A 23,739-nucleotide genomic window follows, 5' to 3' on the forward strand; every position below is an offset into this window, starting at 1 on the left:
CTGTACACTCTCCAGAGCAGAGTCTTCCTGCTAAAGGGCTGTGTTCAGGACTCATAGACCAAGAGCAAGCAGCAGAAGTGGTCAGCCCTAACCATCACAGGGACACCAACACCACAGTCAGAGTGTCACTGACTCAGACAGAACCCTGGTCCCAGCACAGCCATGGTGCCTCAGGCTTCAGACAGAACCCCCCCGTGGTTTTCTGAATCCTCTGGGTTCTTGATGCCACACTGGATGAGGCAGATGCCACTGCAGCTGTATCTTCTGTCTGCTCTTTGTGATCCACCTGCAGCCCTGCCTGTGCAAGTGGAGGAACCTTCAGCTTCTCCAGCCCCAGCTTCAGCCCCAGCCCCAGCTCTGCAGCCAAAAGGAGACCCTCCCTGGCCCAATCTCACCCCTTCTGAGGCTGCAAGGCTGCCTAGCCAAAGGGAAAAGGAGCAGCCCAGACAGTCACTAAGCCAATGACAACATTTTCATGTGTTTGGAGCAGCTGTCAGTCTGGAGGTGGAATGTCCTAGAGCATCCATCCACATAGTTACAGTGAACATTGGAATGCTTTTCTTGGAAACAAGCAACTCCAAGGGACCTAAGCTGTGAAAAAAAATAGGTATTGTAACGAATTCTGGATCTGACTCTGCAGATTGTGTTAGATAAGCTTAATTTATGCTCAGGTCTTTGATACTAAATGTCTTTTTTTTTTCTCTTTTAAGAGGAAAATAGCTAGAAGGAGCATTTCAAGAAAGTAATAAGGGCTGATTGAAGATGAGCTGATATCTTTAAAAGTTGAGTTGGAGGCTAAATTAATGTAGAATGAGGACAGAAGGGTTTGTTTGTTTTCCTCTTAGAAGGGGAGCTCTGAAAATCCAATGATAGTATCACACAGGGGCAAACGAACAGGCAGTGAACAAACTGAAACTGGAAATTAGCAGAATAGTCCTTTTCCATCCCTTGAGCTTTATGTGCTCAAGCTTCTGGCTGACTTCAGGGAAGTCTTCTCCAAAATCAGATAAGGACATTACCAGTTTTGAGCACACAGCCTGCTCTGACTGGGATTTTGGTGATGTCAGCGTTCCTAGAAAATGACAAGCACTTCCCCAGGGGATTTCCTTCCCATGCCTCAGGAATTTATTACAAAGAGTAACATCTAGTGAGAGCAAGCAGCAAAGACTTTGAGCTCCAGAAGTAGAAACTCCATCTCCAGGGAGCCTGTAGTTGACTGTAAACAGGTCTGAAGTCCTCAACTAAGCTGACCTGTAAGGGAGTAGTGAGATTTTTGCCTGAGCAAGGACTCAAAGACTGTCCCCAAGCTGCATTATTTCTGCTAGGCAACACATCAGAGGGTATCCCAAGGAAAACGCAGGTAAAATAAAATCATTGACTCTTTTAAATTCAGCTGGAAAATCAGAGAATAATTTGGCCATGCCTATGAAAGCCACATCTCCCGTGAGTCTTATGAACATGGCAGATACGTGAGAGCAGAGAAAGCAATCGGGCTTTGCAAGAACGAGCATTAAATCACCCATCAGCCGAGGGGCTGAGCCTGCCCGGTGATTTCCCGTCCGAGCGGGGACACGGCGGGCTGGCCTGTCCGGGTATGACCGAGGCATGCGAATATTTGTGACTTCAGCTTGAACTGATCTCCCATTACCACCTTCCTCGGCCTCCACGGCGCCGAGAAGCACCCCCAGGAGTGTCAGGGGCAGCACCCCGGGGCTCTGCGCCCCGTGCCCGGGATGCTCCGAGGTGCATCCCAGGGCTCCCAGGGCGGAGCGGGGCGGTGCGCTCGGCTGGGAGCTCCGCGGGCAGCCCCGCTCCGTCCCTCCCGGTTCGTGGCTGCCGGTGCCGCGGGGGCGGGGCCGGGGCGGGGCCGGGGCGGGCGGCGGAAGCGGCGGCGGCGGCGGCGCTGCGGGGCGGGCGGGCAGGCGGCGGGGCCGGGGCACGGCGGGCGGCCATGGCCGGGGCAGCCGGGCCGCCCCTGCCGCGGCTGCTGCTGCTGCTGCTGCAGCTCCTGGCGCTGCCCGCCGGCCGCGCCAACCGCACCGGCCCCGGTGAGTCCCGGCGGGCGGGACGGGGCGATCGGCGGGGATGGGATCGGCGGGGTCGCGGGGGACAGAGGCGGCGGGGGGAAAGCGGAGGGTGATGTTGAGGGAGCCCCGGGAGCTGCCCCGGGTCTCGCAGCTGCTGCCGGAGTGGATCTGCAGTGACTTTGGGGCGGCTTCGTTCTTTCCCGAGGGAGTCGGGGGCTCTGGAGCATCCCCGGGGAGCAGCGCTTGTGCCGGCCCTGCAGAGCAGTGAGAGGTCAGACACTCTGCGAGTGTCTGCTGTGTTTGCAGCCGTTGATTTCCTTGGGTTCGCCTTCTTTTCAGGTTACTTTACTTCCAGCGCATGCAGACGGATGGATGGGAGCGGGGATTTTGGGAGAGCGGTGGGTCTGGGGTCCCGCGGGGATTGTGCCCCCTTCTCCGGAGCTGCTGTGGCGGTGGAGAGGTTTGGGGGGTGAGGTTGTTCACCTGCTCGCCCCGTCCCGGAGGTCGGCTCGTTCTGCCCGTGTGGTCCTGTTGATGATGATGGTTATCGCTTCCTCACAGCCCGCGGAGCGTGAGGTTCTCGGGGAGCCGCGGGTGAGATGGCCCCGTGCCCCAGGCCCACCCTGCTCTGGCATCCTGCTCGCTGGGTTCCAGCCCTGGAGAGCTCCCCTGTGCCTCAGGTGTGCTGCTGGGCTCGTCCCGCCGGCTGTGGCAATGCCTCGGTAGGGAATGCCTCGGTAGGGTTAGATCTGGGCACTGGCAATGATCAGCTGCTCCCCAGGAGAGCAAAGGGTCCTTGTTCTGCAACATTTGTAGGTGGATTTTAGACCTGGGCTAAAGGAACAGGATTTCTATTACACTGTAAGTGGGAAAACATCCTGCAATGTAGCCGTCTTTTCTTGAGTCAGGCTCATCAACTCTGGAGCTTTAGACGGTGTCTGCTTTGAAATGAGGGCTTCATCCCTTTGATGGGACGCCCTGTGAAACCCACAGTCAAGGTATTATTTCCTAAAACTACCATGAGATCATCTTTGGACAAACAAACCCAAGCTGGTGACTCTTTACTCTGAAATTGAAATAATGTGTCTCCTCTGTGCATCAGGGATTCTACTGCGTTCTGTTCCTTGTCTTAAAACACTTCTGTTTTTCGCAGAATACGTTTGAAATCTGCTTATGCAAAATCTGTATGGAAGAGGATGGAAAACAGCATCCACTGGATGCGTCTCTTGCTCAGTTTAAGGCTTGTTTCACATCATGGAACAGTCAAGTGGGACTTTCCAGGTGCTGCTATGCTGGCATCGAGCAGACTGAATAGATGGGGATGGACACACACAGAGCACAGCACATGCCAGAGAACTCTCTCTTGATGCAAATGGGCTGCCAGAGCACACGTTTCGGCTGCAGTGACCTGTCTTTCAGGCTCTTCTGTGCTGATGTTCCGTTTATCTGTGGTATTTCCTTGTCAGCCTGGGTGGAGAGAGTCACATACCAGGCTGCTGGTGCAGCTCTGGGTGCCCAGCACAGCCTGTGAGCAGGGGCTCAGCCCTTGTCACCACCAGAAGCTGTTTGTCAGTGGACTTTGTCCACAGCCCCAGCTGGTGCTTACCTGGTGACAGGCAGTGCGTGGGCAGGGCAGGTCTGCCTGCTCTGGTAATGCTCTTGAGCTCGCTCCACATAATTGACCAGTCTTTAATAAAAAGCACTGCTGAGTGCTGGAGTTTTTAATTTTGCAGTTGTCCTGCCCCCCTCTCCTCCCCCAAACCCACACGAAGGGAGCTTTGGCTTCGTGAGGACGTGCAGGATGGGTGGTGGCTGTGGCTGGCAGCTGCTGGGCTTGGGGCAGGTTGTAGGTTGGAGGTTGTCTGATGGGACCTGTTGCATGGAGAAGGACCAGGGTTCTCCCAGCTCTAATCACGCTTTGTGTCCCTGCCTACCCTCATCCTGTGCCCAAATGTCTCCATGGACCGCCAGAAACGAGTGTGCCAAGTGTGTGTGGAGTGTGCTGAGGGTACAGACACCACTGATGAAAGCCTGCTCCTTTCCATAGCCCCGGTGTGGAAAATGTCCCTGGGCCTGCAGGGACACAGCCAGCTCTTGTCCACAGCACCCCCGCCCTGCGCTAGCCTTCCAGCCGGGGAGCACTGGTTTGAAAAGCCCCTTTTGTGGTCTGGAGAGCAGTGTGACCCCAGCGTGGGGACTGCAGGGGGACAGCTCTGCCCAGGGGCTGTGCCTGTCGTGCTCAAGGCTCACTTTTCCCTCTGTCCTTTCGTGTCTCTGTGCATGAAGGTGCTGCAGCTCGGCTCCCTTGGCTGGCCCCGCGGCTGGGGCAGCCCCTGCGGCAAGGTCAGGCAGCCGCGCTCTTCCTTCAGGAACAAATCCTACAGCTGCCTGGTGTGGCTGGTATTTCTCGCTTTCCTGTTTCCTCCTTTCCCTGCTGGACTTGCAGGATGCCCGCAGGCTTCGGCTTGGGAAGTTGCCAAGGAGTTAAACCCATGATTACCATTCCTGTCTCCTTGCGGGGCCGTGGGTGCAGGCCGGCGAGTGTCCTCCTCTGGGGCATGGATCGTAGTTCCTGCTAGGATTAGATTCCTCCTGGCAGGAAGTGCATCCCAAGGATCTGTCCTGCCCGAGGATTGTTTTCCTCTTTCTTACACGCAGTTGGGTCCTCTGTGTTTCCAGCACGACCCTGTGCAGCTTTGAGGGAAGGCGAGTTAACTCACCCTCACTGCTGTTCTATGACACATATGAGGAATCTGCCTCTGAAAAGTGCCACAGTTTCTCCCCACTCTGGGGACTCCGAAGTAGGAAAGGAGCATCAGGAAGCACTCCACAGACACATGAAAATACAGACTTCTACCTTCTTGCTGAGTGTTACGAGCCTTGGTTTTGGATGGCCTTGGTTCTGCTGTCTCTGTGCAGTTTATCCCTTTCTCAGCTGATGTGATGCTTTTTTTCCAGCCCTGAGCTGCAGTCTGGCGGGTTTGGGTAATGTATAATTTTGCTGGGGGTAATCTGCAGGTGTATAGCAGGGCAGAGGGATGGAGAATCTAGTTTGTCCTGATGGCACTTTGACTGAGTAGCTGTTATCCTCTTGCATGCCCTTTCAGCCTACCCTGGGGCTGTTTTCACTATCCCAGCAGCCTTTCTTCCAGCTAGGAAAATCGTTAGGCTTTAGAAGGTGTGTCTGAAAGAGTTACATTTGCAGGACATGAATTTTCGTAATGTTGTGTGTCATAGGAAGACAGTGCTTGTGTCCTGAGCTGGGTAAATGGATACCCACAGAATGGTTTGAGTTGGAAGGGGCCTTTAAATATCATCTCATAGGCAGGGACACCTTCCACCAGACCCGGTTGCTCCAAGCTCTGTCCAGCCTGGCCTTGGATACTTCCAGGGATGGAGCAGCCACAGCTTCTCTGGGCACCCTGTGCTTCCTCATCCTCACAGGGAAGAACTTCCTTCTAACATTCAATCTAAATCTTCCCCTCCTTTAGTTTAAAATCATCCCCCCTGTCCTTTCACTCTCTGCCCAGGTGAAACATCAGCCCATAAGCTCAGCAGAGACAAGGGCACAGCTCTTGGCACCATAAACTGCTGGGGCACAGGGCACCCTGTGCTGCCTGCACCCATCTGCTCTGCTCTGTGCCCCGGGGCTTCCTGCTGCCTATTCCATCACCTTTCCTCCTGCCATCAACCTTTCCTCCTGACCTTTTCCTCCTCCTTGGTGTCTCTGGTGATCTCTTATCTTCTCAGAGTGTAGTTTAGGCATCTGTTAGTGCTCTCTGGTTCAGGGTGATGGTTTTGTAGTAGGCATGTGGGTGGTTCTGGCTGGATCACTGCATGTCTAATGGGACTGAAATGAGAAATCAGGGACACAAAGTGCACTTTTCCAGGAAACATTAGGCCTCCTGTGTGCTTCTGTGGGTGGATAAAGGCCTGCAGCCTGCCCCCAGCAGCTCCTCCACCAACTGCTGTGCTCTCTCCCTTCCAGACTCCCTGTATGTCTCCGAGTACTTCTCTCAGAGTGCACAGAAGCTGTCCTTCTACAGCTGGTATGGGAATGCCAAGCTCTTCCACTTCCACGTGCCAGAGGACACCGTGCTGCTGCGCTGGCTCCTGCAGGCATCCCGGGGAAAAGGCCCCGAGTGCACCAGCATGGAGATCACTGTGTATGTATGTCCCCGTGCCAGGGCTTGTCCTTGTGGCCTTCTTGCCCCCTTGTCCTGGTCACTCGTGGCTGGGGCTGGTTGGCTGTGGAGGCTGGGCAGTTCCTCAGCTGCAGGAGCTGTAGTTTCTTCATGCAGCAGGACTGAGTCTGTGTTTAAATCTGTAGGAGTGTTTTGTGTTCATGTTACCAGAGGATCTGGGGCTGCCTCTCAGGTGTGGTGTCCAAGAGACCCCTTAGGGCACTGGAGAGAGCTTCACAGTGAGGCAGGTGTGCTGCTCAGAGGTGCTCCTGGCCTGGCAGAACCTGCACACGGTGCCAAAGGGTGTGGCAGGACTACAATGGACTTGAGCAGACCCAGACTGGTTGGAGATGAGCAAACTGCCCAGTACAGAACTGAGGAGATTTGGGGGCACTTTGTGGAGCAGAGATAGGAGAGGAATGTGGTGTTGAGTGGATACAGGAGCACGAGAAGATTGCAAATTCAACATCAGTGAAAGAAATGCTGCTTAAAACAGTACTTGACTTGTTGAAGGATTTGAGGTCCAAAACTTGCCAGATTTTGAGCTTTATCTTTGAAGGACACCAAGCTTCCTCAGCAAGTTGTACCCTGGCACCCCTTCCACAGAGATCTGGGAGTGACTGAAGCTGCTTGGCTTATGCTTCCCTGGTCTGTCCTGGGGAGACTGGCACTCCTAGTTGTTCCTGAGCAACCTGGTACAGATATTCTTCCTCCTTTCTGCTTCCCAGAAAGGTTTCCAGTAGTTTGGGGACATGAGGGGCAAGGCAGCAGCTAAACAATAATCCAAGAAGTGATGGCTAACCCAGATAAGCTCCAAGGGGTAATAACATATCACCTGTCATGTCTACTTGCCGGACCTGTTGCAGTGCAGTCCAAAAGCAATCAAATTAAATGCCAAATTGACTGAATAAATATTTCCCACATTCCTCAGCTGTGTGTGTTTCTGCTGCTTCAAATGCTGGGCTTATCTGGAAAGCAGAAGTGCTGCTGTACTGAAGTCTGTAAAATGGGCCTTCCTTGGAAAGTGTCTTTTCAGTCTGTCTGTTTGCCTTCCTTAAAAGAAGAAATAGGAAGATGCAGATCTTAGCTAGAAAATTAAAGTTCTTTGTGGATGATTTTCCCTATATGGGGAATTTGCTGATGGTTATAAAGCACTAGTCTGTGGGTGGGGCTTAGCCTTAGCAAGTGTTGGAAATTTGCTTCCAGGCTTGATGGAACCGTGTAAATCTTAATAAGCTGCCAAGTTAAACCAATCTCTAAATAAATCCCAGATAAGCTAATAGCAGACAATCCTGACCAGATTAAAATGATGACTCCACTTGAAAATGTGGGGTTTTCCAGCCTGCTCCCTTTCTGATCCCAGGCCAGTTTGTATCCCAGTTTATCTTGCCAGTGTCTGCGCATCCCTGAGTTTGCTCTCACTGTGGTTTCTCCCAGGCACTTTCGCCACGGAGCCCCTCCTGTCATCAACCCTCTGGGCACTCGCTTTCCTGCCAACGCCACCGTCCGTCCCTCCTACAACATCAGCATCACCCTGAGCAGTGCAGTGCAGAACACCACCTTTGTGAATGTCACCACCCCTGCTGCAGGGGACTGGTTCATCGCTGCCCACCTGCCCGAGGCTGCGGGCAGGATCGAGGTGAAGGTGAGGCCCCTGCCCAGTGCCCTGCCCCGGGTGTCTCATCATGACCACAGCTGACCCCTGTGCTCTCCCCTCCTGCAGGGTTTCTCCACTCCATGCCCCTATATGTTCCAGGCAGATATGTTTGTGCTCAGACTCACTGATATGCCTGTCCTGGAGCCTGGTGTCCCCATGCCACACACCGTTGTCTCGCCTGCTAAGCCACTGCATGTCAAGTGAGTGGGAGCAGTGGGTGGGCACCTGAGGGCGTGGTGGGGTGGGATTTCCCATATGAGCTGCTATGGGGAAGCCAGAGTTGTTCCAGCATGGGGCTGGAGCCTTTTGCTGAGCTCCCTGCAGCAGTGGTAGGGTCTGCACGGGGAGCACACGAGCACCTTTCTCCAACTCTTCCCAAGTGGTCATAGATTCCACTGCAGGAATTTTAGTTCTTCCAGATGTTTGCCTCGGGAAAGATTTTTCACAGCACCAACCAGGGCGGTCTAGCTCTTGTCACAAAGCCCTGGGGACCTGGCTTGTGTTGAGAGTACAAGCTCTGCAAACTGCTGCTCCCTCTCCCTGCAGGGTCTTCGTTCCCAAACACGCTGCAGGGATGCGGTTCCAGCTGAGCAGCTGCATCACCAGCGAGCAGAGAGCCTGCACTGTGAGGGTGCTGCTGGGCTCCATCACCCTGCCCCAGTCCTTCCAGAGGAGCCTCACCTGCACAGGGAGCATCAACTGCAGCCTGGCCCTGGACTCGCCCCCCTGGGAGAAGTGGCTGCAGATCATGGTGGAGAGTCTCGGCACTGCCAATGCCAGCGTGTCAGTGGAGATGCTGGCTTCTTTCACAGGTGGGATTCCGTGTTCTTTAGCCATGAGGGAAGGACCAGAGGGAAGTCTATGTGTGCTCTGTCCCCCTTGGGTCTTTGGGTGCCTGGCTATAGTGGTCTGTGCTCCCCATCATGCTGGTTGCCTCCTCTTGGACGCCCTAGTCTTTGCTTCGGGGACAAAATTGAAAACTCTGGTGTTCACCCCAGAGAGGCTTTTGCTACAGCTGCCTGTTTGAAAACATCTGAGAAGTTCAGTGTTATTTTTCTAGAGGTTGTTTGGGAAGGGGTGGCTGGCTTAAAATTTGGTGGGGAAAATAGTTTTCTGTGGTACACCAGACTAGGGCTGTGTTGACTATCAATTGACCAAGAACAGGCTACAGGCAGGAAACCACCTCACAGAGGTTTCCTTGGGGAAATGTCTGGACTTGTTGTAAGGGGGTGTCACCATTTCCAGTGACACTACATGGCTCAGGTGGTCACAAGATCCTTGTGATTGTGGCACATTTGCAGCTATTACATGACCATAATCCCTGTTTGACTGCTGGAAGCTCACCAACTAGGTACATTTTAAAAGTTTTCTTCTCCTCTTCAAAGCAGAGCCTCCTCTGTGCTGGAAGACCTGGCATAGGCAGCAGAGGTGTTAGAGGATAGCACAGGAGTCTCTGGGAGCAATGGACAGTCTCCAGAAGTGGGACTCCATGTGTCCCATTCAGCTCCATCTGCCTCAGTGTGATGGCCTGTGCCCAGAGCTCCACTGGGTTGGCTTCTCCCTCCTGCTCAGCTTTGTTTGCTCACATATGGGGAGCTGGGAGAGACTTTAGTGCAGCCTGTGGCTGTGGAACAGCCGAGTGCTGAGCTCTGCTGCTGGCGAGTGAGCACTCCCTGGGCACCTTGCTGGTGCTGTGTTATCCCTTCTTCTGTTCCCCCTTCCCTGCAGCTCCAGGGTGCTTCCACCCACTGTGCCACCGTCTGGCTCCCAGCATGTCCCAACTTGTGGATGCTCCTCCTGCAAAGATGGTGCCTCAGGGACAGATCATGCAGGGCATGAACCACCTGAAACTCCCCAGTTTGTGCTGTCCCTTGGAGCACTGGGTCTGCCGGGGCCCTGCCCGGCTGAGGTGCTGGACCTGGCTGTGCTGATTCCTGTCCTGTTTTGCTCTAGTTTGCAGACCAGGAAGCGCCAGTTCCTTCCTTAACTTCATCAGCCTAAACCAGAGCCAGGCTGGTGCCAGACCAGGAGCAGCAGGCAGCCTTGCTCCAGCTGCAGGAGAGGCTCCACACAACGTGTCCAGCCAGAGGAGCTCCTGCCTGCAGAGCCAGCCCGTGGTGAGGGAGGACCTGGACGTGGTGTCCGTGCGCTACCGGCTCCTGAACGGCCCCAGCGTGCCCGTGAGCTCCCTGGCCCCCACCCTGCTCCTGCTCAACCTGAACACGGGCATGGACAGCGGCGGATCCCTCGTGCTCAATCTGCTGCTCAACAAGGTGTGCAGGCTGGTGGATGGCATTGTGTCCCCTTGGCAGGGCTTGTCCCTGCTCCTGGGCTGCAGCTCCACAGTTGTAGGTACCAGTGGGACTATTTCTCTTTCTGTTGTTACAAAATACTCTGAGCCTTTTTTAGCTGCTTCCAGCATGCCCCACCTGCCAGCTCCAATTCAAATGCCACAGCCTGCAGTGTGTGGTGGCAGTGACGCAGAGGAGACTAAATGGAAAGCAGCTGCAATGCCATCTTCTCCATGGGAGCCTGGCACCTTGCCACCAGGAGAGGAGGCTGAGCAGGGCAACCCAGGGATGTGCCTGTCCCAGTCACTGATTCCCAGGCTCCTTCAGTGACACCTCACCTCCACCACCACCAAAATCAGCCCTGTGAAATTCCATTAAACTTCTTGGGGGCCAGACCAGGGCTCAGCCCTGATGTCCTGTGGACTCTGAGTTGTGTCTCCCCTGTGCTAGTGCTGAAATGATGTGTGGGTATCCCAGCTTTGGGGCAGTTCCCCTGGCAGGGTCCCCCACGAGGGTCTCTTGCCTCTCAGCCATGACATAGCACAGTGGTAGCACAATGTCTAGTGAAAAAGAAACCTTCTGAATTGTTGGGTGACTTGACCCGAAGGATTTATTGTCCCATGGGCACTGTGGGAAAGGAATGGGGAAGGGGGATGGCATTGGGCACTCTAACATGGAACACTGCTCTGTTTGCACAGACATCTGTGAGCCTGGCCAATGCCACTGTGGCAGCCTGTGTGAGTGCTGCTTCACCAGTGCTGTCCCTCAACGCCACACGGAACTGCAGCACAGGTAGGAGAGATGCTGGCACTGCCACCAGCTCAGCTGTGTCACCTCAGGGCTCTGCTGTTAGACCTGGCGAGCTGTTAACTGACTCAGGACTTCATGGTGTGTCCCAAAGAAACAGATTTTGCACAAACTCTCATGAGGTCTTAGTGCTGGCACATTCCCAGGGTGGTGGGGTGCAGGTGGTGGTCTTGGCACCACGAGATGGTCTCCACCAAAGGAAGGTCTGGTTACCAGCTGGGGCTCTTCCAGCCTTGTTGGCAGGAGGGTTGGGGATGGTGAGGTTACTGCTGGTGTGCAAAGCAGTTAAGCTGTGCACTGCAGGACCAGCCAATACAACAGGCTGTTCCAGGTGCCCTGTGCTGCCCAGATATGTACCAGGAACTGAGATGAAAGAAAAAACTGACATCTCAAGGAAAAGGGTCTTGAGAGCAGGGGTCCTCTCCATGCCTCTGGTTCCTCTGGAGCATGGGAGCAAGGAGCCACAGGAGGCAGCTGATTCCTGTGTAGTCAGTCTCAGCCTGGGATTGCTGTGGGCCCTTTTCCTCAAGCCCTGGCACATCATAGCACCCTCTTTTCTCTCAGCTTTTTCCCAGGGCTACCCTCTGAGTGTGAGCACGTCCTCTGCAGAAGCGATGCTGATTGTCCTGTACCCACAGACAGATGACTGGTTCCTGTCCCTGCAGCTCCTGTGCCCCAGGGGACAGGGGTGAGTCTGGATCTCATCCCGCTACATCCCACTGCCCTTGGCTTCTGTGAACAAACTTGACCCCCCGTCCTGCTGCCCGGGCTGTGGGCTCCTCTCACCTGGTGGCAGCTGAACTGGGGCTGCAGGGGGACAAGGAGCTGGGTGGCCCTGCTCACTTGTGAGCACCCAAGCATCTTGTTTGATGCTGAGCTGGCACAGCTCACGGAAACTGCAGATGGCAGAGCCTGCATAGCTGAGCTTCCCCTTCCCCAGGTGGATTCAGAGGTGATAAACTGGGACATAATTGCTGCTGTCACCCTTCTGGGAGGTCTCTAAGGTGCAGGCAGCTGTGCCTGAATTCCTGCTATTTGCCTTCCTGCTGATTTATTTTGTAAGGAGCCAAGTGCATGATGCAAAACAGCACTGGTGACACTAGTCCTGAGGACAGTCATGGGCCCTGGGGTCTGCCATAGGAGTCTGTGGGGAGCTGACACCCACCTGCACATCAGTTTGGCAGCCCAAATGGCGAGGGAGCAGCATCTGCTCCTGGCTCCTGGGGAGATGGAGCAGGTCCTGAAACAGCAGGGAGCTTGCACAGAGCATGGCCTGTTGTGAGCAGAGCACAGGGCTGTCCCAAGGCCTGTGGCACCAAGGGGACGTGCTGTCCTTGCAGGGAATGCAGCAGTGCCGAGGCCAAGGTGACAGTGTTGGCGTACCTCACCCCCTGCTTCAACGACTGCGGGCCCTACGGGCAGTGCAGCCTCCTGCGCAGGCACGGCTACCTCTATGCTGGCTGCAGCTGCAAGGCTGGTGAGTGCCTTTCCCTGGGGGGCTTTGCCATCCTCCCCGAGGGGCCAGCACAGTTTGAAATGGTGGAGTTTGAGTGGGGGAGCCTGGGGTCTGCCGTGGCCAGCAGCGTCACAGTGGCTGGGGAAATGCCCAGGGGTGATGGGGAATTGGGATGAAGACAGCCTGGAGTCCCCCAGGGCTTGGAGAAATGCTTCTGAGCGTCCCCAGAGAGATCAGGGTGCCTGAAAATGCCTGTGTCATAGCCTGTCAGGGAGGTTTGCTGTGTAGGAATGTGATGAGGCTGGGCTGCGGTCCCTCTGTGTCTCCTGCCAGGAGCCTTAGACTCAGAGGTGCCCCTGGAGGAGGAATATCTGTGTCAGCTCCTAATTATCTTAATGGCCTGGGAAATCTGTGGTGTAGGGAAGATGAGCTCTGCTGTGCTTGGGTGGGTCTGTGCACCTGTTCTCAGCAGAAGGACATGGCAAACTGTGGTTCCCTGCTGCAGTGCTGATGATGGGTGAGGAGAGAGATGGAGAGCAGCATCCCAATTTCCCAGAGGGCTGCAAGGTTCTGGGAAGCACTGAGCACCTTAAGGCAACTGGGGAATCAGGCTGAGGGCAGCTTTCTGCTGAATCACTCCGAGCAAAATGCCCCATCTGCATATTCATGACCCAGAAATAAACCAGGGAGAGTAGGTTCCCTGGGCTCTGCCTGGCAGGGAGCCAGCACACGGGGCAGAGCTGCTGCTGTGGGTTCCAGTGGCTCTGGAATGGGATGGATACTACAGTTAACTCTGCTTTTTGACCATGGAGTGCCTGCACATACTCCTGCTGCCCTGTGGCTGACCTCCTTTTTTTCAAAAGGAGGGCATGGGCATCCTAATGTTTAATTAAAATAATTTAAATAATTTTTAAAAAGAAGAGGTAGATTTGTGTTCATAAAGATTGCCTTAGCTCAGTCCTTGGTATCCAGTCAGAGGGTGAGTGTTATGTTTTGTGTCAGGCACTGTCCTTCAGGAAATTTTCACTCCCAGTCTCCTGTGCAGCCCTGGATGTCACCATGGGCTGAGGCAGTGGGTTTGTTCAGCCTGTGAAAGAGGAGCTGGAGTGGGACCAGTCACACTTTCTGCTGCCCATGGAGGTTACAGGGTCCTTGGAGCCAGCTATGCAGTGTGAGCACAGGGGAGGGGCAAGAGGCCACAGACATTGGCTGCAGCAAGGAAATTTTCACCTAAATTGAAGAAGATACATTTTTTTTCCCACTTCAGAGCTGGTTTTTTTTTGGCACTGGTTCCAGGTCTCCATCCTTGGAGATCTTAAAAAGTCAGTTGGGGAGGGTCCAGAGCAGCCTGACCTGGTTTTGGGTGTGCCCTGCTATGACGGCTGGTAGGAGAGGAGCCCACTGGCTTCCTCAGTGCTGGGGATCATTCTCCACCTGATTCCTGGGATCTGTAGGGATCTTGCACCCAACTTATACCATCACATGAAGCATCTGAACCTTGAGTGCTTGATGTTCCACCAGCAAGTAGCATGTGTGTTGAGTTACTGCAGGGATGGAAATTGCCAGTGTGGGTGTAGGATGGCTTCTGCTACATGGGGACAGCCTGGGGAATGTCCTCAGGGCAGCCAGACAGCTCTGCTGGGGTTCCCCAGCTTCCCACAGCAGAGTGTGTGAGCAGTAATGAGACCAGCATGAGAGCAGGAGAGGCTGATGGAGAAAGGGCTCAGGAACAGTCTGGGTGTGGGATTGCTCCTTCCCAGGCATGCCAGGCTCCTGCTGGTTGCTGTGGGAGGGCAAGGCAGGGCTTTTGAGATCCACACACCCCTCTCTGTCTGCAGGCTGGGGCGGCTGGAGCTGCACAGATGATACCAAGGCCCAGACCGTGGGCACACAGAACTTGGCCACGCTCCTGCTCACCCTGAGCAATCTCATGTTCCTGCCAGCCATTGCAGTCGCTGTCTATCGCTTCTACCTGGTGGAGGCCTCTGTCTACACCTACACCATGTTCTTCTCCACGGTAGGGACTGCCTTGTGTCCCCTGGCACCTCCCCCTAAGCTCTGGGAATGCTGCACCAGAGTGAAGTCCTTGATGGAGCAGCCCATCCTGCAGCTCCACAAGGAGCTTCTGGGATCACTGAACAAGCACCTCCATGGGCACACTGTATCCAAGAATGTTAAGGGGTTGGAATGGACCTTAAAAATCACCTAGTTCCATAGATAGGGACACCCTCACTACAGCTAGTTGTTCAAGGCCTTATCCAACCTGGCTTTGAATAGTTCCAGGGCTGGAGCATCAAAAACCTCCCTGGGGAACCTGTTTCAGTGTCTCACCATGCTCACAGTAAAAATTTCTCCCTAATATCTAACCTAAATTTCCCTTCTTTCAATTTGTACCCGTTATTCCGTGTCCCATCACTCCAGTTCCTGAGAAGAATCCCTCTCCAGCTTCCCTGTAGCCCCTTCAGATGCTGGAAGGTGCTATGAGTTCTCCATGCAACCTTCTCTTCTCCAGGCTGAACAGCCCCAACTTTCTCAGCCTGTTTTCACAGAGCAGGTGCCTCAGTGCCCTTAACTCCATCCCTCCTCTGGACTGGCTCCAGCACCTTGTCCTGCCCTTCCAGAGCTGCTGGGACAGTGCAGTGCCTGCTCTCACCTGCTTTCCATAAGGCCACAGTGGTTTGGTGGAGCTTCCTGGAGCCACTGCAGGAGGGATCCTGAGCCTTCTCCTGCCTCCCCTCCCATTCCCAGAGAGCCGTGTGGTGCTGCTGGGTTCTCTGACCTTTGCTTTTGTCCCCAGTTCTACCACGCGTGTGACCAGCCGGGTGTGGCTGTGCTGTGCATCATGGACTATGACACCCTGCAGTACTGCGACTTCCTGGGCTCCGTGGTGGCCATCTGGGTCACCATCCTGTGCATGGCCCGCCTGAAGAAGATCCTGAAATACGTGAGTGACAGGTGGCCCCACATGGCCCAGCCATCCCACAGTCAGTCCCCTGAGTCCCCTCACCACTGTATTTTAATGACACAGCTGGGTGACAGAGCCTGTTTGTCACCCAATGCCACCTATTACTTTTTATCTTCTTTTATTTTTTTCAATTAGAGTTGGGATTAAAAGCACGGGAACGGAATTTCATGTGCAGACTTAGTTGTTTATTAATTCTTATTTATAGCACAGTGAGTGCTACAGCACTTCTAGCTAACAAGTTAAAAATGAAGAAATGGTGATGTATCTTGTTTGTTATAAGGTCTTTTAAAGCTAAACAGTCCAATTAAAAACTAACACCTAAATTTTTTTACTCTTGACGCAATGACTAAACACCTGTGACCCGCAGTGTGGCATTTTCTATCTAATTAAAAAGTACTACCTAAACCGAAGAAGAAGAGGGACAAGAAGAAAGAAAACCTCTGCCCAAAAACTTACATCTTGCCCTCTACGTACCACTATATTCCAAAACCCCAAATTCCAAACCCTTCACCATGTGATATTACACACTTCTATTCAAACTACACACTAGTGACTCTAACTCCATCATTCACCTTTGGAAGCCTTCTCCAAGGCCTCAAGTCAAAAGCAGTGCTCTTCTGGGGGTCAGTGCCTGACAGCACAGAAAGTTCAAAACTCCCTGTTTCCAGGGTTCCAACAGCCACCCTGGCTTGTTTTGTCCCAGCAGTTTGGCTCGTGAGCCTACATGCTTGTAGAGGCTGGGCCTGAAGATTTCCCCTGAGATTTGGGGTAAAGGTTCGTGGGTTCTGTGGTTTCTCCTTCTTGAAGTTGTTTTTCCTGACTCTTAGGTGGATGCACAGCTGGGTAGCCAGAAGAAGAGGTTCTCCTTGCCTCTGGCATGTCTGGCTGTACTCCCTCAACAGATGAGCTCCTGACAGTAATGGTGGTGTCTCTTTTCCAGGTCCTTTTCATCTTGGGGACCCTGTTAATTGCCATGTCCCTGCAGCTGGACCGCAGAGGGGTGTGGAACATGATGGGTCCCTGCCTCTTCGCCCTCTTCATCATGGTTACAGCGTGGGTAAGTGAGGGCAGCCAGGCAGGACCTGCTGCCCTTTGCTCCCCGTGGGGAATGGTGGTGGTAGAGCAGATCCAAGGCTCCAGCCCATCCACAGGCATGGCTTGAAACCCTGAAACACCCAGGTGGAGGGGGCAGGGCAAGGGATTCACCTCCCAGCCCTGCAGTAGCTGGTTCTGGGTCTCAGACCTGGAGCTGCAGTGCTGTCCCAAAACACGGGCTGTGGCTTGACCCTGGGCAGGAGCTGAAGCATCTGAGCTTGGCTCTGGTGCCACAGCTCTTGGGGGGCTTTTGCACAGCAGAGATGGGCCCAAGCAGCGGGGGGGCTGAATTCCTCAGGGACAGCAAGCACCTGGGGGCTTGGCAGGTGCTCCGGGGTCTGTGTCCCCCTGCCCCAGCCTCTGCCTGGCTGCTCAACCCCCGTGTGCTCTGACCCCCCAGGTTCACCACGGAGCAAAGCGCAGGCACTGCTACCCCTCCTCGTGGAAGCGCTGGGTTTTCTACCTCCTCCCAGGGATCACCTTGGCTTTCACTGCCATCTCAGTGTACGCTTTCATGGAAACCAATGAGAACTATTACTACACCCACAGCATCTGGCACGTGCTGGTGGCTTGCAGTGTTGCTTTCTTGCTCCCTCCTCGGGACAAGCATAAGAAGCCCTGGGCCTGGCCCCAGAAGCTCACCTGCCGCTATCAGATCTGCCAGAACGACCGTGAGGAGCTCTATGCTGTGACCTGACCTGTCCTGGTCACAGGGGTGGAGGGATGGGGAAGCTGCTCTTGGCCATGGCTGCCCCTCACTTGGGGTCAGTCCTCTCATGTGCTCCTTCCCCGGACAGGAGGGCACAGCCTGGACTGGGTTTAAAGATTAATATGGTTTGGGCTGGTCTTGTGGAGGCAAGTTTGAGGCCACCTCTGCTTTTCTGCTGGGGTGGGGCAGGCTTTTCATGGTTCAAGATCAAGGAATAGCTTGTCCCCCACCTCCCCATAGCCCTGGGGGAAATCACCAACCCTTCTTCCCCTACTGCTGCATCCATGAGGCTTGGGCTTAGCCCACACTGAGCTGGAGCCAAGGCTTTGGCTGCTGAGCTCTTCTCTGCACCCCGTCCTGGTGGAGGATGTGGGACAGGGACCTCCCCTGCCATCCTGCAGTCAGCACTTGAACCCAAGAGAAGAACACACTTCTGTTCTGGGGAGCAAATGCTGCCAAGTGCCCTTGGTGCTGATGGGGAGGGAGGGAGCTGATCCCAACACATGCTGGGCCCTTGGCTGCCATCTCCTTGGGGGTCTGGAGCCTGTCTCCTGAAACAGCTGCTGCTGCTCCTACCTGGTCCTGATTCTGTGGGGGATGAATGAAGCTGGGACTTGGGCCCTGGATTCAGGATCAGACCTGGCAAGAATGTGAAAAACCCCATGTGGGGACATGCAGGAGGCAGCAGCAGCATCTCAGCCAGAGCTGTGAAACCCACAGCAGTGCAGGGTTTAGTCTAACTTCAGCTCTGGAAGGAGCCAGGCTGATGGTGTTCAGGGATTCACTGTTTTCCTCCTTTTGGGGGGTTTGGCATGGGCAGAGCTCTCTCTGGGCAGCACAGGTGGTTTGGGGTGGTGCCTGAGCTGCTCCTCCAGCCTGCTGTGCCTCAGAGCCTGGATGTGCTGCAGGATCCTGAGGCCACAGCAGTGTCCCAGCCCAGCCAGGAGCATCACCAGGGGTTCCCAGGTGGCCAAGGTCTCCTCTGCAGTGTGTCTCATCTAAGCCTTACTCCAGGGCACACAGAAAGCAAGGGCAGAACTTGGCAACCAGGGAAGTTGTCTTTGCCCATCCTTCTTCAGATAAGGGCCCAACTACATCCTTCCAGCTGTGTCAGCCTGGTGTGTGCTGCTGGGAGCCCCTCCTCAGGTGGCTTTGGGGAGGAAAGAGCTTTTAATGAAGGATTTGCCTCCTCTGGGTTCTTTCTTTGCTTTGAAGAGCACCCAGCTCAGCTCTGCACTTTATCCCTCTGCCTCCCCTTCCTCTGCAAAGTCACCCCTTTTTAAGCAGGTGCAGGACAAGTGAAGGGCACTTGTCTACACCCAGCAGTGTCATTCCCCCCTCACCCGTGTCCCCTGTGTTTCCCTGTGCTGTTGCCATCCAGGGCAGCACGGCGGGAAGGGGGACATGGGGCCCTCAGGGCTTCCTCCCACTTTTACCACTTTTAGGCACTTTTTTTTCCCTGTCTCAGTTTGCACAGCGGTGCTGAGGCCCCAGCACCGTGGCAGGCGACCACTGCTCCTTCACAGCCGTGCCGTCCATGCCGGGCCATGGGTGGGACCCAGGTGCTGCCAGGGGGACCTGGGTGTCACCAGATTGGTCTGGGTGCTGCCAGCATCACCCAGGAGCTGCCAGTGGGACCTGGGTGCCACCAGTGTGACCTGACTGCTGCCAGTGTGACTTGGGTACCACTGGTGTGACCTGGGTACTGCCAAGGTGACCTGAGTGCTTCCAGTGTGACCCAGGTGCTGTTGGAGTGACTCAGGTGCTGCCGGTGTGGCCCAGGTGCCACCAGTGTGACTTGACTACTGCCAGTGTGACCTGGGTGCCACCAGTGTGACCTGATGCCACTGATATGGCTGGGTATTGCTGGTTATCATAGAAAGCAATAATTCCTCATTGGACCTTTCCCTTCAGGGATTTCCATGCTGGAAGCAGAAGCTTTGGGGCAAGAAATCCTGCTGACGTGATTGTTTATTTTGTGTTTGATTGTTAATTTTTGCTTTTCTCTCTCTCTGCTGACCTGGCCTTGGTGCCTCCAGGAGGGAGGGTTAATTATTTTGGGTAAAATTTGAGCAAATTCCTGTGTCTGGGGAAGAAAAAAATATTATTTTTTTCTTTGCTGTTAATACCTGTAATTATTTTATATGGTAAATTTTAAAGCTTACAGTTTTATAATTTAATAAAGGTGACGGTATTTGAGGGCAGATGCCTGGTGGCTGCAGTCACACAATCACAGGGCTTCAAGGAGCCTCATCTCATCCACCCCCCTTGCCCGGGCAGGGTCACCTGGAGCAGGTGACACAGGAACGTGTCCAGGTGGGGTCTGGGATGTCCCCAGAGAGGCTTCCCTGGGCAGCAGTTCCAGGGCTCTGTCACCCTCCGTGTGAAGAAGCTCTTCGGCACACGATGACTGAGTATCCTGAGTGGGAAGGGACCCACACGGATCACCCACTCCAATTCCCGGCCCTGCACAGACACCCCAACACTCCCACCCTGTGCATCCCTGAGCAAACGCTCCTGGAGCTCTGGCAGCCCCGGGGCTGTGCCCAGCACCCTCTGGGGAAGAGCCTTTCCCCGATCTCCAGCCTGCCCCGGCCCTGGCACAGCTCCAGCCCTTCCCCCGAGTCCCTTGAGGTGGAATTCCGGTGGTTCCGCTCATTCCATCCCTGCTCCTGTCCGGGCACCGCCGGGAGGATTCGGCACCACCCTCGACACCCCCCGCGATTGCCGGGCACGAAACGCGGGCGCGGCGCGGCCCCTCCCGGCCGCCGTCGTGCTCCGTCCGCGCCAGCCAATGAGCGGCGGCCGTGGTCCCGTTTGCGGCCTCGCGGGGCGGAAGTGGAAGCGGCGGCGGGGTCGGGCCGGGTCGGGCCGCGGGGACGGGGCGATGCCGCTGCACCGCTTCCCGCCGCGGCTCTGGGCCGCCATGCGGCTGCGGGAAGGCATCTGCGCCCGGCTGCCGCAGCACTACCTGGCCTCGCTGCAGGACGACACGCCGCCCACGCCCGTGCACTGGGAGCCGCATGGCCTGCGCTACCGGCGGAACCCGCGCACCGGGCAGCGCGAACGCGTGCAGGACGTGCCGGTGCCCGTGTACTTTCCGCCCGCCGCCAACGAAGGGCTCTGGGGCGGCGAGGGATGGATCCGCGGCTTCCGCTACGCGCGCAACGACAAGGTGAGCGCTGCGCCCTTCCCCGAGCCCGGGCCGCTGTCACCGGGGCCCGCTGGCCGTGGCCGCCGCCTCCCCCCGCGGCAGCCCCTGACGGCCGGGCCGTGCCCAGCTCTCCACCAGGCTGCCCAAGACGTGGAAGCCGCAGCTGTTCGAGCGGCAGTTCTACAGTGAGATCCTGGACGCCACGCTGACCATCACCGTCACCATGCGCACGCTTGACCTCATCGACGCCGCTTACGGCTTCGACTTCTACATCCTCAAGGTACCGCACCCGGCGGGGCTCCCGGCCAGGCAGGGCTGTGCCAACGCTGCCCTCACCAGTGGGCTGGCAGGCAGGGAGGCCCAGAGTTCAGGCACAGAAAATCCCAAGTTGGAATAGACCCACAAGGATCATCGAGTCCAGCCCCTGGCCCTGCACAGACGCCGCAACAATCCCACCCTGTGCCTGAACATTGTCCAAACACTCCTGGAGCTCTGGCAGCCTTGGGGCCATGCCCAGCTCCCTCTGGGGGAAGAACCTTCCCCAAAATCCAGCCTGACCCTGCCCTGACACAGCTCCAGCCGTTCCCTGGTCCTGTTCCTGTCACAGAGAGCAGAGACTGGAGCTGCCCCTCGGGAGGAGCTGCAGCCCCTCTGAGCTCTGCCCTCAGTCTCCTCTCCTCCAGACTGAACAACTGCTGCTGTTAATGTTTTAATGCAAGTTTAATGCTCCCAGCCTTTAATACTGTCTTGACTGAAGCCCTTGCTATTAAAACTCAGACCTGTGATCAAATCCAACAGATCTTTCCCCTTTCACAACACGTGCCCTGGGAGCCTTTGCTGTGTGTGGATAATCTGCCAGTGCTGTCAGTGTGCTGGGACACTGCTGTGCTCCCTGGCAGCTGGTCCCTTGGTGCAGCCTAACCCCAGGCTCCCTTTCTGCAGACTCCCAAAGTTGACCTGTGCTCCAAGCTCGGCATGGATCTGAAGCGGACGATGCTGCTGCGCCTGGCCCGGCGGGATCCCCAGCTGCATCCCAATGATCCAGCCAGGAGAGAGGCCATCTATGACAAGTACAAGGTGGGTTCCTGGCCCGGTGTTTGCTGCTTGGATGGTCACTCCTCACTGATGTTGGTGCTCCTGTGTTGGGGAACAAAAAAATATAAACATCATGAGCTTTTTCTTGTCTCTCTGTGGGCTCCTAATTTTCGTACTCATCATTTAGGGACACAAGAAGCAGTATTTTTGCTGTGATTGAGGTCAGTGAGAGTCTGCAATAAAAAACAGTAAGAATTTGTGGTACGCCTGAAGGGAGGAACCCAGAGTGCCCACGTGCTGTTCAGTTTTGTCCCAGCATGGAAACATCACCAGCACCCACAGTCCATGGAGTTGTGCTAAGAAACAGCCCCAGAACTACATAAAAGAATTTCAGGAGCAGACAAAGCAGATCAGAGAGCAGGACCCTTGCTAAGAAGAAAGGAGAGAAGGGAAGAGGACTTTGGTTGTTAGAAATGAGGGAACAGGGCTCTAAGATTTGTCCATAGTAATGTTCCCACGGATCACATGTTTGTATCCTGGGCATAGAGAGATTTGCATCTTGGTTACCTGCAAAGACTGTGCTACCTTCTCCTTTTATCACAGGAATTTGTGATCCCAGAAGAAGAAGCTGAATGGGTTGGCTTGAGTTTGGAAGAAGCCATAGAAAAACAGAGGCTCCTGGAAAAAAAGGTGAGTTCCTGAGGCAGTGCTCAGCACTGAGGTGTTATAGCTGCACATTCAGCTTCGTCATGGGGTATGTCCACCCACATGCTGCAGTACACACTGTGGCAGGCAGTGTGAAGAGGGAGGGAAAGGAAAAGGAAGGAAAGGGTTCCTTGGGAGCTACTGAGGATTCTCATCTGCTCTCAGAACTGGGGAAGCTGCTGAATGCCCCACACAGGTGCCTGCCCTCTCTGAGGGAGGGTTACAGAGCTGAGCAGCAGCTGTGGCACAAGTTGCCTTGTTCAGCCCCTGAATAAAACCCAGTCACATCTTGCTATGGTTTTAGCTGCCAGCACTCCCTGGGCTCCCCGTTGTACTTCCCCTTGCTGCTGCCAGCTTCACTCCTTTAACATGGTTTATCCTCTGCTTTGTTGCAGGACCCTGTCCCCCTCTTCAAGGTGTATACTGAAGAACTTGTCAGCCAGCTGAAAGAAAAGCAACAGGCAGTGCAGAAGCAGTAGAAGGAGAGAAACCTTGGGAGCAAAACCCCTGCTGCAGATAAAGCAGTGGGGTTCAGGGGCTCTGCTGCCTGAACCACGCTGGTGGAGAAGGGGCCACGTGAAAACCACGTTCCTGAAGTGTCGTGACAGCCTAAATTCAGTGAGGACTGCTCCTGTGGGCTGAGGAAAGAGTGGCTCTGAGAGTTCTTGTCAGACTGACTCAGTGTGGATCTTCTACCTGTACAAGCAGTTGGCTGCTGTTAAGAACCCACTTGTGATACAAAATACACATTTTGGTATTAATAGCAGTAAACTTCCCTCTGATACTTATTTTATTACTGTATTGTAGGAGGGACTGCGAGACACAATGTAACTTAGATCAAATCCCCAGCTTCATCCAGCCCAGGTGGTTGTGCCCCAAAAGTGTGACCCCAAACCTGTCAGCAGGTGGGGCTGAGCTCCCTGGCACAGCTCACTAATCCCTGGGTTACAGCCCTGTTTCTGCTGTAAATTGGCGACTTTTAAATCTTATTTTGAAAAAGCGTGGTTGAAGTGGGTGTTGAAGTCTTTGCTGCTGTCTGGCAACAAGGGACTGCAAAGCACTTGCCATAATTACAGGCTGATGAACAGCACTGGGAGTCCCTAGTGTTGTCTGGAAGCTTTGTGGTGGTGCAGTGAGTTTCTGGGTGGATCAAAATCAGCCTCTGCCCTTTTCCCCTCAGCTCTGAGGTGAGGGACAAGCACAGAGCCTGCAGGCTGAACCTTGTGTGGATTGTCTCTCTGGATCATTCCTTGCCTCTGGAAGAGACTTTGCCTTACCCCTGTCTTGGGCTTCCCACCTCTCTAGCACTGCCTTGATTTGTGAGCCACAGGACTGATGAGAGAGAAACTGGGCCTGTGGAGCAGAGTGTGGCTCAGCCCCTCTGCACCGGAATGGAGTAGGACCAGAGGGGAGTGGAGAGTGCCAGTGCCTTCAGGGGTTTGGAGAAGTGGTGCAGAAGCAGATACTGTGTGATCCCAGAGCCTCGGCAGGGCCGTGCTGGGGCTGGGTGAGGGAGGTGGTAGAGTTGATTGGGATCTAAACAACAGCATTTCATGAAAACCAGACTTCTGTGCTTCTCTTTAGGACAAAGAGGGGGCTGGAGTCCTCATAAGGAGTATTTGAGGCTGCAGAGGAGCCTGGCACAGGCTGGTAG

The 23,739-nt window shown here is 54.9% G+C and overlaps 2 protein-coding genes across 7 annotated transcripts; both read left to right on the top strand.

Moving 5' to 3' along the window:
• Nucleotides 1-26: 26 nt before the first annotated feature.
• Nucleotides 27-19,395, top strand: PGAP6 (post-GPI attachment to proteins 6). Of its 6 annotated transcripts, none has more exons than XM_088174545.1 (13): nucleotides 27-1,360; nucleotides 6,016-6,197; nucleotides 7,649-7,856; nucleotides 7,935-8,068; nucleotides 8,415-8,680; nucleotides 9,822-10,216; nucleotides 10,858-10,951; nucleotides 11,531-11,654; nucleotides 12,307-12,443; nucleotides 14,261-14,439; nucleotides 15,220-15,366; nucleotides 16,328-16,444; nucleotides 16,883-19,395. In XM_088174545.1, the coding sequence occupies exons 2-13, from the start codon at nucleotides 6,025-6,027 to the stop codon at nucleotides 17,177-17,179; spliced, it is 2,271 nt and encodes a 756-aa protein (XP_088030671.1). In that variant the 5' UTR covers nucleotides 27-1,360; nucleotides 6,016-6,024; the 3' UTR covers nucleotides 17,180-19,395. The 6 variants fall into 6 exon arrangements, with proteins under 6 accessions (XP_088030671.1, XP_088030669.1, XP_014746472.1 ...); XM_088174543.1 differs by lacking the exon at nucleotides 27-1,360 and adding an exon at nucleotides 1,892-2,048 and having other exon boundaries at nucleotides 6,016-6,193; XM_014890986.2 differs by lacking the exon at nucleotides 27-1,360 and adding an exon at nucleotides 1,892-2,048 and having other exon boundaries at nucleotides 6,016-6,193; nucleotides 9,822-10,141.
• A 612-nt stretch (nucleotides 19,396-20,007) lies between these two features.
• On the top strand, nucleotides 20,008-23,201 carry MRPL28 (mitochondrial ribosomal protein L28). Its single transcript, XM_014890941.2, has 5 exons — nucleotides 20,008-20,366; nucleotides 20,473-20,625; nucleotides 21,288-21,422; nucleotides 21,984-22,070; nucleotides 22,481-23,201. Exons 1-5 carry the CDS (start codon nucleotides 20,079-20,081, stop codon nucleotides 22,562-22,564), a joined length of 747 nt encoding a protein of 248 aa, XP_014746427.1. The 5' UTR covers nucleotides 20,008-20,078; the 3' UTR covers nucleotides 22,565-23,201.
• The last annotated feature ends 538 nt before the right edge of the window (nucleotides 23,202-23,739 follow it).

This window comes from Sturnus vulgaris, chromosome 16, assembly GCF_052056855.1.
Source record: "Sturnus vulgaris isolate bStuVul1 chromosome 16, bStuVul1.hap1, whole genome shotgun sequence".
Taxonomy (NCBI): domain Eukaryota; kingdom Metazoa; phylum Chordata; class Aves; order Passeriformes; family Sturnidae; genus Sturnus; species Sturnus vulgaris.

Bases quoted from the DNA above. Each gene is read 5' to 3' on its own strand.
- PGAP6 (XM_088174543.1), top strand. From the start codon at position 1,952: ATGGCCGGGGCAGCCGGGCCGCCCCTGCCGCGGCTGCTGCTGCTGCTG. The intron at 8,069-8,414 runs GTGAGTGGGAGC...CTCTCCCTGCAG, and splicing joins GCTAAGCCACTGCATGTCAA to GGTCTTCGTTCCCAAACACG. The intron at 11,655-12,306 runs GTGAGTCTGGAT...CTGTCCTTGCAG, and splicing joins CTGTGCCCCAGGGGACAGGG to GGAATGCAGCAGTGCCGAGG.
- MRPL28 (XM_014890941.2), top strand. From the start codon at position 20,079: ATGCCGCTGCACCGCTTCCCGCCGCGGCTCTGGGCCGCCATGCGGCTG. The intron at 20,626-21,287 runs GTACCGCACCCG...CCCTTTCTGCAG, and splicing joins TCGACTTCTACATCCTCAAG to ACTCCCAAAGTTGACCTGTG. The intron at 22,071-22,480 runs GTGAGTTCCTGA...GCTTTGTTGCAG, and splicing joins AGAGGCTCCTGGAAAAAAAG to GACCCTGTCCCCCTCTTCAA.